This window comes from Nannospalax galili, unplaced genomic scaffold (assembly GCF_000622305.1).
Source record: "Nannospalax galili isolate Female #2095 unplaced genomic scaffold, S.galili_v1.0 scaffold346, whole genome shotgun sequence".
Classification (NCBI taxonomy): Eukaryota; Metazoa; Chordata; class Mammalia; order Rodentia; family Spalacidae; genus Nannospalax; species Nannospalax galili.
In genome coordinates, this window is record NW_008357637.1 from 6,227,613 (window position 1) to 6,240,955 (window position 13,343).

The 13,343-nt window shown below is 35.0% G+C and overlaps 1 protein-coding gene across 4 annotated transcripts in view; it reads left to right on the forward strand.

The window, feature by feature from the left end:
* Positions 1-13,343, forward strand: part of Mtx2 (metaxin 2) — a 67,620-nt gene that overhangs the window by 40,919 nt on the left and 13,358 nt on the right. For all 4 annotated transcript variants that reach the window (XM_008855318.2, XM_029557277.1, XM_029557276.1 and 1 more), the window contains one exon: positions 10,163-10,235. In XM_008855318.2, coding sequence (XP_008853540.1) covers positions 10,163-10,235 — 73 coding nt within the window. The remainder of the gene's footprint in view (positions 1-10,162; positions 10,236-13,343) is intronic.

Genomic DNA, 13,343 nt, shown 5'->3' on the forward strand with positions numbered 1-13,343 from the left:
TCAGGGCAGGAACCTGGAGGCAGGAGCCGGAGCACAGGTCATGGAGGAACACTGCGTATTAGTTTGCTCCTCTGGCCTGTGCTCAGGCTGTTTCCTATACAATACAGGATCACCTGCCCAGGGGTGGCACCACCCACAGTGGGCTGGGCCCTCCCATATCACTTAAAAATCAAGAAAATACCCCACAGATATGGTCACAGGCCAATCCAATGGAGGCAGTTCGCCAGTTGAGGCTCCCTCTACCCAGGTGTGGTAACTAAAGCTATCCAGCACAAGAACTAATAGGGTACTATTTTATGGAAAATATTTTATAAATTTAAACTGCTTTATAGATTCATAAAATATAAATTTTAAGTTTTTAAAAAAATTATTCTTTATTAATTTATATGTGTGACTGTATTGTCTACATGTATGTAAGTACACTTGTGTCGTGCAATGCCTGTGGAGGTCAGAAGAGGGTTATCAGATCCCCTGGAACTGGAGTTACAGACAGTTGTTAGTTGCCACATGGGTGCTGGGAATTGATCCTGGGTCCTCTGCGAGAGCAGCCTGTGCTTTTAACTGCTGAGCCATTTCTCCAGCCCCCAAATTTTAAGTTTTTAAGCTCTTCATTCTTCTTCCTTTGATCTTACTCTGTAAAATGAGGTTTTTGTATTTACTTTGAGAGTTACGAGAAGTCCAGAATAACTAAGGAAAAAATGTAGTGAATATGATCAGTATTCAAAAATGAGCAAGATGGAGCCTGCAGATGTTTCCATGATCTCACTGAATTTAAAATCTTCAGATTGATTGTTTAAGTTAAATTAATTAGATCGTGATGAAAGTTACAGTTAAAATACCTGGCATGAATTATATAAAATAAATATAAAGTATATATAATAAATATAAAATGTGATGTTTATATCTTAAATTGTAAGCAGAATTTAACAGATTGAAAAATTCCAATATTCATGTTAGTCCCTCAACACATAAATGGTATGATGTATATAAAACATTAAACTGATCTTGACGGATTTGCAGTCATGAAATATTGTGTATTCAGAATAGAACTAGGTGGATAAGATGTCGTTTTTAGTAATTAGTGAAATAATGTTAAATAGTTATACCAGGTAATGAGTTTTAACATAAATACTTATATAACTTAATAAAAATTTATGCTCCTGTAGATCTCTGAGGAATATATTAGAATATCAGCAGTATATTTTTTGTTGTTGTTTGAAAAGTAAATAGCAAGGTGGATTTTAAAATTTGTTGTAGTTAAACAGAACAATAAAGATGTGGTAAGAAGAAGACAGTCTATTTTTTAAACAGAAAATGATTAAAATTCATTATTAGATACATAGTATCAACATAATCGATCTAGCAGCATTATATTTGAGCTGAAAATACACTTAAATTTGAGGCCATACCCTATCCTGTATGAGTGAAACATCTTTCATATAGTTCCAAGATGAAATTACCCTTGAATGAATAGCATCTTCATTTATCTTCAAACCTCTTCTGTGCTTTTAGTGAATCTGCTCTTTCAACATTCTACAACAAGAATTACATTATACCATTATACCAGGGTACTTCTGCAGTGTGAAATAGATTGGTTTGGAAAATGAACTTGGCTTTGCTATAAATTACATTCACAGGTACAAAGGAATTTGTTATTTTGTTTAAAATAGTCACAAATATAATTAAGGTCTTAATTTATGTTAAACTACAAATATAGCTATTACTGTAACTGGGTTAGGAACTTAATATGTCACTTTAAGAATGATACCTAACACTTTTCATTTGTAACCTTAGATGCATTATTTCAATTATAGGGTCTGCAGCTGTTTGATATAAAAAAGAATTATTTGTAGATAGATTTGTTCATGGTTTTTAATTTTAAAACATGTCTTTTCAGTAAAGTGGAAAATAATTCTTCAGTTGCTGTCACAGATTTTCCTTTGTGTCCTAGTGAAACAGGATATGAATTAAAGTTCAGAATCATTTTCATTTTGTGCCCTGAAAATGGCATTTCTTGTTTGAGAATAATCCTTAGTGAATTCTCTCATAAAATGTTAAAGATTTAATTATGAAATGAATGGAAACTTTGTCCTAAGGTAGAAAACCTGAGATATGCATTTTAAGGAAGCTTTAGCTGGTTAGACTCAGCTAAAGTGATCAGTACCCAGCTAGAATATGAATAACTTTGTTAATGTGAAGAGGCTGTGTTAAGCTTCCAATCTTAAAATTTAATTAAGGAAAATTCTTTAAAATTCTGAATTATTTTAACACTTTTCTGGGACTCTGCTGATTTATTGCTTATGTACAATTAAAGAGAGTATTACATATTTAACTTGTATGACAAGTATTAGTTTTCAAATAAGGAAGTAGAAAGATGGTATGCTCACTGGTAAAAATTCAATATTGAGGGCTGAAGAGATGGCTCAGTGGTTAAGAGCACTGGCTGCTCTTGGAGAGGAACCAGGTTCAGTTCCCAGCATATGCATAGTGGCTAACAACCATCTATAACTTCAGTTCCAGGGGATCTGATACCCTCTTCTGGCTGTCATAGGCATTACATGCACAGGTGCACTTAAATACATACCGGTAAAACACTCATACACATAAAAAAATGTTAAAGCTCCTCATTGAGTTACTATTAGTTAACTAAAATGAAGTGAGTGTAGTTTTGTCCTTACCTTTTATTAGCTTATCATAAAAATTAAAAATTATTTACTATTATTTTTCTCAGTTGGAAATATAACAGAACTTTAAACAGTCATCATAGAGCTTAGAAAAACATTTGTTTTTCTTTTACTCCCAATTATTCATTGAATGCCAGCTATGCCACTAACACTGTTAGGTTCTTGGCTTATAAGAATTATGCTTTCAAACTTTGACTGCTTTATAACTCTTTTGCTTAGTTTTGACCACAAACCTTTATTTTCATTTATATATAATTTTTTATTTATTTTTATTTTAAGTGTATGTGTGTATTGCCTGCATGTAGGTAAGTGCACCCGTGTCCTGCAGTGCCCGCGGAGGTCAGAAGAGGTTGTCTGATCCCCTGGAACTGGAGTTGTGGATAGTTGTTAGCTGCCATGTGGGTGCTGGGATTCAAACCTGGGTCTTCTGCAAGAACAGTCAGTGTTCTTAACCACTAAGCCATCTCTCCAGCCCCCATTTATATATAATTTTAACATAAAGCCTATAGCTTTTCCTTTTCTGATTGTTCTATTTTGGTTACCTTTATAAGGAATCTTTTTCCCCTAACCTTTCAAATGTTGATGTATCTAAAGTTGAGTCAGGGAGTGTTGTATTAAGATGTTTTCTGATATAATCTGTCTTCATATGTGCCCTCAAATAGTATTTTCATGCCTTACATAACAAATTTGCCCTCTGTAAAGCATTTTCTGCTTATTGAATTATGATTTCTGATTACTAAATAGGTAAATTAAATCCCTGTTCTAAGTTTTCTAAAGCAAGGTTTACTTATTTAAAGCAATGGACTTTAGATCCATAGAATTAAAAAAATGCCAGTCCTTATTTATTATAGCTTACTAGTTTTCTAGTAATTTAGGTATATTTGTATCAATCATTTTGAATTTGAATATCTAAGGATTTATTAAGCCAATGGTTTTTTTTTTCTTTTCTTTTTTTTTTTTTTTTGAGACAAGGTCTCCCTGTAGCCCCAGCTGGCCTGGAACTCACTATGTAGACCAGGCAGGCCTTGAACTCACAGAGATCCGCCTGCCTCTGCCTCCCAAGTGCTGGGACTACAGGTGTGCACCACGCCAGGCTAAGCCAATGGTTTTTAAGAACTTACTCTATGCCAAGGACAAGGTAGTAAATGTAGTGATGGTCTAGATATACTGATGGAGCTTATATTCTGAAAGGGGGGGGGACTGTCTTTTATATGATTTTGATAAATTGTAAGGTAAAAATTTATGTTAGTACCAAGTTATCTTTATTTACTTGATTTTTGCTTTGCTAGAAAAGATTACATTACATAGTTTTGGAAACAAATTATATTCAGTACTACATTGTTCTTTTATTCACTTTTAATTTTCAAAATTTTATTTATTTATTTAATTTTTTGAGATAGGATCTTATTGTGTAACCATGGCTTATCTGGAACTCTATGCAGACCAGTTAGACTCACAAAGATCTGCTTGCCTCTGCTTCCTGAGTTCTAAGATTGAAGGCATGTGCCACTATGCCCAGCCATTGTTCTTCTAAGAAGCTTGCTTATTGGGGCTAGAGAGATGACTCAGTGTTTAAGAACACTGGTTGTTCTTGTAGAAGACCCAGGTTTGAATCCCAGCACCCACATGGCACCTAACAGCTGTCTGTAACTCCAGTTCCAGGGGATCTGACAGCCTCTTCTGTCCTCTGCAGTCATTGCACGACATGGGAGAACTTACCTACACGCAGGCAATATGCACATACACATAAAATAAAAATAAAAAATATTTAAAAAGCTTTATTTATATGTATGAATGTTTGCCTATATGTATGTATGTATGTGTACCACATGCTTGCCTGGTGCCTAAGCAGGTCTCAACATGGTGTTAGTTCCCCTGGAACTAGGATGGTTGTGAGCCTCTTTGTATGTGTTGGAAACTGGACTCAGGTTGTCTGCAAGAGCGGCAGGTATTCTTAGCTGCTGAGCCTTCTCTAGCCCCCTATGCTCTTTAATGTATTGTTTCAATATCTAATTAGAGATCTTTATTTTAGTGTAGAAATTTGCCCTTTTATGTAAAAATGCAGTTAAAGCATATAATATTCTTTTCTCCTATAAAGTAGGTGCTACAAAGTAATAAAATATGTGAAGTCAGCTTTCTTTTGAAGTCATCAGAGTTAAATAGACTTTCTTCCTTTTCAAATGAATAAACAGGTATTACTAACATTAATGTAATACCTTATATTTATATTTATTTTACTACTCCATCAGATGGCAAAATGTTTGACATATATCACCTCAGTCAATCTGCCTAACCATTTTCATTCTAGAAGTTAGAAAGCTTATGAGCTTACATAACTTTTTTAAGTTGATGCAGTCATTAAGATTCCATCCATATATCCCCTCTAACTGGGAGTTTTCTCTGGTTACCTCCTTGCCATTCTGTACGAACTTGCAAGACAGATGAAGAGGATCCCTGTTTCCAAGTGTATGCACAAGCTAGTATTCCGTTCAGGCCACTTGCTTTGAGATCAGTTAGATTCTGCTAGAACACTTAACCAAAGGGGTATTAAGGAGTGGGAATGGCTACAGGTCATGAGTGGGATGAGTAGATGACTCAGTAATAGTAAGTGAAATTATTGTAAATGGTGTTAGGGACACCAATCAAGGCAGCAGTGTCACCTTTATGAAGGTGACACATGTAAGGCAGTCTTGCTTTGGCTGTGTTTCCATAATGAGCTCTTTTCACCATTTTCTGATCTGAATATTGCCTTTTTTTTAACTTTATGCATTTGTAATAAAGGATATTTGCTGTTTCAAAGTTTTTAATGTAGATTCTATTTGCTTACTTCTGTTAGAAGTCATCAGACTTGGGGCTGGAGAGATGGCTCAGCGATTAAGAGCCCTGGCTGCTCTTACAGTGGTTTGGTTCCCAGCACCCACATCATGGTTAACAACCATCTGTAACTCCAGTTTCAGGGGAATTCAACACCTTCTCCTGACCTCTGTGGGTATTTCAGGACATGGATACACTTACACATGCAGGCAATATACTCACACACATAAAAATAAAAATAAAAAAAGGAAATCATCAGACTTACTATTTTATGGAAATCGATGACTTTTTGACTTTAAGTTCAGTTTAATTCATTTTCTCCTATATTTTTTCTGGGATATTATTTCTGAAATGTGATGTGCCTAATTGAGATGTTTTGGTCAATTTACTCATAAATGTCATTCTCATAACCTACCTGTAGCAATCATAAGACCTGTATTATTTTTAATGTTAAGATTAGCATATAGTTGCTGAGCTTCTAAGACCTCCTGCCAACACTGGCTCTATTGCTTTTTAGTAAAATTTCAGCAGTACTATTGCTTGTTTTGTTTTATTTTGTTTTGTTTTGATTCAGGGTCTCCCTCTAGCCCCAACTAGGCTGGAACTTGCTATGTAGACCAGGCTGGCCTCAAACTCACAGAGAACTGCTTACCTCTGTCTCCCAAGTACTAGGATTAAAGGTGTATGCCACCATGCCCAGCCAGTAGTGCTATTGCTTTTTGGAATAGTTTCTTGGCTTTTTATTTTCATTTTTAAAATATTTTATTTATTATTTTTATTTTATGTGTATGAGTGTATTGCCTACGTGTCTGTAAGTGTACCATGTCATGCAGTGTCCATGAGGTCAGAAGAGGGCGTTGGATCCCCTGGAACTGGAGTTACAAATGTTTGTTAGCCACCATTTGGGTGCTGGGAATCCCCTGCAAGAATGGCCCATGTTCTTAACCGCTGAGCCATCTCTCCAGGTTTGCCTTTTAAAAGCTTCAAAATTGGCTTTAAAAAATTTTAAACTTCGAGTGTAGAAACAGGAAAAAAAAAAAAGGAAAAAACAACCAAAGGTAAGAATTATGGTTGATTAGGTTTTTAATTCTGTACTGTATCTGTGCTCTATTTATTTCTTGATTCCTTGATAGTCGCATGCCTGAAGGCTATAAATGTATAGGTACTTTTGCCAGGTATGTTCACAAATGATGTGGGATGGACTCCAAAACTGGATTTTTCAGCTTTTCTATAGAACCTTCTTATTTGGTTTGTGAATCATATAATTGCCACCTTTGCTGCTGTAGGTCACTAAAATTTTGATGGTGCAAAATTTTACTGTCTACTCCCTTGTACTTTGCCATTAGTATTTGTAGGTTTTGTTTGTTTTTGTTTTTGAGACAGGGTCTCCCTATAACCTTGGCTGGCCTGGAACTCACTAATATAGACCAGGATGGCCTTGAACTCACAGAGATCTGCCTGTACCACCCAGCCTGGCTTTTGTTTGTTTTCTTACGAAAGCTATTCTGAAGTGATACACTGTGTTTGAGGGCTAAGTGGGAGAGGGTTGCTGTGGATCTCTTTAGTTAAATGTGTATTTTTACCCTTAATCTTCTTTTCCACGTGGCACCTCACCCAATGCCCTTTCCTGTGCTTGGTCCATGACTCAGGAATCTATCTGCCTCAGTTTCTCTAAAGAATAAATCTCTTGGGGCTGGAGAAATGGCCCAGCAGTTAAGAAAACTGACTACTCTTTTAGAACACCCAAGTTCAAATCCCAGCACCCACATGGAAGCTAACAAACTGTCTGTAACTACAGTTCCAGGGGATTCGTCAGCCTTTTCTGTCTTCCACGGGCAGTGCGCAATGCAGTTGCACTTACATACATGCAGGCAATACACACATATACCTAAACTAATAATAAAATAAATAAATAAGTAAATAAATAAATAAATAAATAAATTTCTTGTCTTTTGCATCGAGAGGGGTGGGCTGATTGTCTGATGCTTGTCTAATAGACTGTGCTCCGGTCCTTCTGTTTGTAGTTCCATTCCTCTTTGTCTTTTGTGCTGACTGTCACCCCCAATTTTGGAATCTTGCTTGTTTCTGTGATACAAATATATTGGTTTTCTCCTCTGCAAGCTCTTAGATTTCAGTTTTCTCTTCTAAATTTACTTTCCATCTTACAAGAGTGGGTTGCCATCTCTGGTCTACTTTTCTGTCTCCATTCTTTATGTCTTTTAGAGTTTATAACTTTTCTACTTCCTCACTGTTAGTTCAGTAATTTTTTAAAAGATTGCAGAGGTAAATGTCTCAGTTCAACCCTTAATATTTAACCAGTAATTGATGATTTGATATTTTTTCTTTGAAATCTTTTTGAGTTAAAAAATATTCTGGCATTCTACTCCTTATGAATTTTTTGATGTTCAGTCAATTAATTTATTCAGTATATTGAAATGATAATGTTACATTTTAGGCTCTTTTAAAAAATATCTTTATTATCATGTGTATGAGTGTTTTGCCTGCATGCTTATATCTATAGCATGTGTGTGCCAGGTGCCTGCAGAGGCCAGAAAGGGGCTTTGGATCCCAAGGAACCGGAGTTACAGGTGGTGGCGAACCGCTTTTTGGGTGTTGGGAACATTGAAATAGAACTAGTTTGCCTGGGAAACTGAAGTAAAATTTTTATTCAATGTTATTAAACTTGAACTTAATCTAAAAAGAAATCTATGGCTGTTGATTGCCATCTTAGACACCTAGTTATAAAACACAGGTTTAGGATAAGCTAAGTAAACTGTTTTATGTTGCCATTCATTTGAATTGGTTTGGGATTAAGTGACCTACTAAAGAATAAGAGGTGAGTTATAGCTGGGCATGGTGGTGCACACTTTTAATCCCAGCACTCAGGAGGCAGAGTTTATACATCAAATTCCAGGTCATTCAGGGCTGTATAGTGAGATCCTGTCTCAACAAAACAAACAAAACAAAACAAAACAAAAAATCCAAAAGAGGTGAGTTATCTTAACTTCATCATTATTATTACCATCAGGAATACTTCAGATTGAAAACAAGATGTGTTTTAGGTTGGTGGATCATGCCTGTTATTTGGAGTATTTTTGTGTACTAAGATTGGAAATAAAATTAAGAGGCTGGAGAGATGCTTCAGTGGATAAGAAGAGCATGTACTGTTCTTGCTGAGGGCCTGAGTTCAATTCCCAGTATCTACCACAGGCAGCTCGCAAATGTTTGTAACTTCAACTCCAGGGAAATCTGACATATCTGGCCTCTGTGGGCACCTGCACACATATGCACATACCTATACACAGGCACACATACACATAATTAAAAGCAGTAAAAATAATAATAAAAGAAAGTGAAAATGAGAGGTAAGAGTATTATTTTGGAATTTCAGTTCTCTTCCATTCTACAGAAGAAAGCAGAAATGTTTAAGCCAAAGTTTGCTTTTGCTTTGAAGTTTTTATACTGTTGAAGCTAGTCATGGTAATGCTTTATTTTTGCATTTTTAATATACGTATAGAAGTGCTATGCAACATCAGGTTTCTTTATGAACTACAAATTCAGAAATTTCCTTGTGAATTAGTGATGAAGAATAATTGTATAAACACCTTAAAATTAATCTCTGACTAACTAGAATTATGCCATTATCTGAGGTTTCTGGTATTTTGAACGTTAAGTTGGTCAAAATTAATTAAACTTTTAATTAGTAAAAAGAAGTGAAGAATCTTGGTACTGAGAAGAATGGATTTGATGCAGAATAGTGTAATAAGCTCGATGGAACACTGATTAGTATGGTGACACTATACATGTACAATGCATGTACCATATGCACCATTTTATGTGGTTTTGGTAATTTTTAATTAACAGTTGAATATTCAAGCCTTTGAGGAGGTAAACTAAATAGTTCTTTCAAACTTTTGCCCTACTGAAGGCCTCAGTCCCTCTTACTCTCAGGTGATTTTCTATTTCACAATTATGTAGCTACTTTTTATTTTCTTTTTTGTGTGTACGTGTACACATGTGTGTAACATGTATGGAGACCAGAGGTTGATGTTAGGTGTCTTTCTCAGTTTGCTCTTTGCCTTATCTTTTGAGACAGGGCCTCTTCACTAAACCTGAAGCTCAGTGATTGGCTAGACCAGCTTTTCAGCAGACTCCAGGGTTCTGCTTTTCATCTCCTTGTGCTGAGCTGGGATTACCTGCTCTGCCAGACATTTTATATGAGTGCTGGGGAGAAAGAACATTGGAATAGCAGAAAAAGAACATTGAATTTTCCAGTTAGATGAGAAGGATGGTAATCCTTCAGTGAGCAAAGAAATTAAACCATAACTATCTTATAAAATTTCAGCATTAGTTATCCATTAAAGAAAGTTAAAGCAATATGTCATATTGCTTACATAAAATAATGTAAAATATGAATAGTTTATATTTTTCCTTAAGTATTTATAATTTCTTTAAGTTTCATATGTTTACTAATATGTAGGTCATTGGTTTGTTTTTATGGTAAAGTGCTATTTTTGTTTAGAAAAAAAAATTGCTTAGTTTAAACTGCCTGATTTTCTGATAGAGTATTATTATGTGGACTATGAAGTTTAGGAAAGGATTGAAGAAAGAGTTCTCTTCAAATATGCATGTGCTCTTAAGCTTATGTTTTTCTTTACCTACAGGCCTTTTTGCAGATGTGTAATCTGCCTGTCAAAGTAGTGTGTAGGGCAAATGCAGAGTATATGTCTCCATCTGGTAAGTATATTTTGCTTTTTTCTGTTAATACTCTGTTTGTTTTTCAGTACTGGGAATTAAACCCAGAGCCTTGGACATACTAGGTCAGTGCTCTGTCACTGAACCATATCCCTATCCCTTTTTGTTCATATTTTGGGTTGATGATTTATCATGATTTTTTTCCCCAAGTTGTACCTGGGTATTAAAATGCTTGATTTTGTTTTTGTTTTTGTTAATTTTTGAAGAATTTTCTGAAGTAGCAGTTGTAAACTTAATCACAAAGATGTATGTCTACTGATTTCAACTCTGGTCAGAGGTGTTCACCTGGAATGTTGTAGCAATTATTTGAAGTAGTAAATATTAAGGAAATATATGAGCTCAGATTTTCTTAGTCTTATTTATATAGGACTTTGTTTTTCAGAATAACTTTTAATATTAAAGAATCCATTTATTATTCAACACATTTTTCTAAATTATCTTTTCCCAGACAATAGGTAGAAGAAAAGAGATCATGAAATAATTAAATTAAGTTGTCATTAGATCTTAGTTAAAAGTTATCACTAGAATGTTTTTGGATTTCAACTTTCTTTTTTTTGGTTTTATTTTAAGAGATTTAAATAATATTTTTCTTATTAAAGTTTTACTGTTATGCTTTTTAAAATGATCAGTATTATCTTCTCTATGTCATATGGTAGTAGATTTAAATAGTTTGAAATAAGTAGATTTGCATAATTCTGCTACAAAAATGTAATGCTACAAAGCTGATTAAATAAAAAGTATAATTGTCACAGATTATTTTAATTATGCTTTTGCTAGAACAGTGATAACAGAATCACTCCTTCATGAATAAGTGATTGAATATAATTGGTTAGTGTATGTTATTGCTTTGTAGGGGGCTATTTGTCAATCTCTTCATTGTGATATGATGATTATTTAGGAATTACTTGTTTGTTTTCTCCCTTGTTAGAAGATCTAAAGATACTCATCCCACACTGAGAATTTCTTATAAATACATATATATTTATTAGGCTTGTGAATATCCTTTTAGAAAACATTTCTAAGAAAGAATTGTCTAGACTTAGAAATGTAAATATAAATTTTATTTTTCTTTTGGAGGCCATTCATTGACTCTTTTATGCTGGATTTATATATAGGATTTTATTGTAAACTTTACTGAATTATGATGAAATAGATTGCATTTTCACTATCTTCTTCCTCTAGCATATAAAAAGTTTGTATAGATGGAGAAATAACTCAATGTTTAAGAGCACTGGCTGCTCCTCAGAGCACCTGGGTTTGGTTCCAGCACTCATATGGTGCCTCACAATAGTCTGTAACTCCAGTTCCAGGGGATCTGACACCTTCCGAGGCATGTATGTGGTGCACATATATACATGTAGACAAAATGCTCATACACATAAAATTGAAAAAAGTAAATATAAAAAAGTTTTGATAAAAACTCTTTAAAAAGAATTTATGTGTATACATACATAATATGAAGGGTTAGTAATTTAACACTGAAGTTAAAATATTTGGGAAGAAGTGTTGTAGTTCATTCAGCTGTTTAAGTTACAATACCAATATGACTTAGGTATCTAGCTTCATTTTATAAATTCTGAAAGGCAAATAGGTAAATTTTAGAGAAACAGAACATTCATACATATACATGCTCTCATTTAAAGGAAGAGTCTCCTACTGATAGTGGAAATGGCCTTTCTATTAAGATATTTGTATTTCAGACTAATATTCTCTTTTATGCTGATTTGGAGTGAGAAGTGCAAATTAAAAAAAAAATTGCTTGCTGAATATTGTAATGGATGTTTAAAGCAGAGAACATGGGATAAAAGACCACTTGGCTAAAAGTTAGGAAATCATTAATCCTGTTGCTTTGTCCAATATTAACTATTTTTCTTGGAAAACTTTACTTCTTTTTCTTGAGTTTAAGTGGCTTTGTAATATGAAGTAGATTAGATGATGTCTAAGTTTCTAACATGCACTGAGTCTACAAATTTACTTGAGAGCATGCCCTTGCTTTCTTTGGAAATAACTGGGGATAGGGAGATGGCTCAGTGGTTAAAATGTTTGCTGTTCAATCATAAAGACCTGAGTTTAGATCCCCAGCATCCACATAAAAAGCTGGACATGGCAGTACCTGCCTTTAATCCCAGTGTTGGGGGCAGAAAGAGAAGGATCCTGGGGGCTTGAAGACCATCAGTTTAGCCAATCATTGAGCTCCAGGTTTTGTGAGAGACTATATCTCAAAAACGTAAGGTCGAGAGTGATAGAGGAAGACACTGATGTTAGCCTGTGGCCTCTGCATGCACATTTTGCATTGGCAGACATACCCACATGTACACATACATACACAAAAAAGTGTGTGTGTGGATAGATCTTTTGCCTAAAATGAAAAACAAAGTGGTGCAGAACAACTGTCTCACTGTGCTTTTGCCTGATTCTTGCCATAATGATAGTACATTGGCTCCATTTGTAGTTAAAAAAGGGACAGAAACCATTGTTTACTTCTTATCTGTTGCCTTGATCTTTAATCTGTCTCTTTATGATTGCATGTGGAGGCCAGAAGTAGATATGTCTTACACATACCAGGTCACAGATTGACATCAGTGTCTTCCTCTATCACCTTAATTTTTTTTAACATATTTTTAAAAAATATTTTATTTCTTTTATTTTTTATGTGTATGAGTGTGTTGCCTTGAGAGTGCACCTGTGTTGTGCAGTGCTGCGGAGGTCAGAAGAGGGCTTCGGATTCCCCTGGAACTGGAGTTAAGGACGGTTTGTAGCCACCATGTGGGTTCTGGGAATTGAACCCGGCTCCTCTGCAAGAGCAGTCAGTGCTCTTAACCACTGAGCCATCTCTCTAGCCCCTATCACCTTATTTTTTTAACGATAGGTTCTCTCAGTGAACCTGGAACTCACTGCTCTGGCTAGATTAGCTGGCCAGCAAGCCACTGGGATCCTTCTGTCTTTACCTCTCAGTGCTGAGTTTACAGTGCTCCTAGCTTTTTAATGTGAGTGCTGTGAATCCAAACTTAGGTCCTCATGCTTGGACAAGCAAGTACTTTACAAACTCAGCCATCTCCCCAGCACTGCCTTAATATATATGTATATATA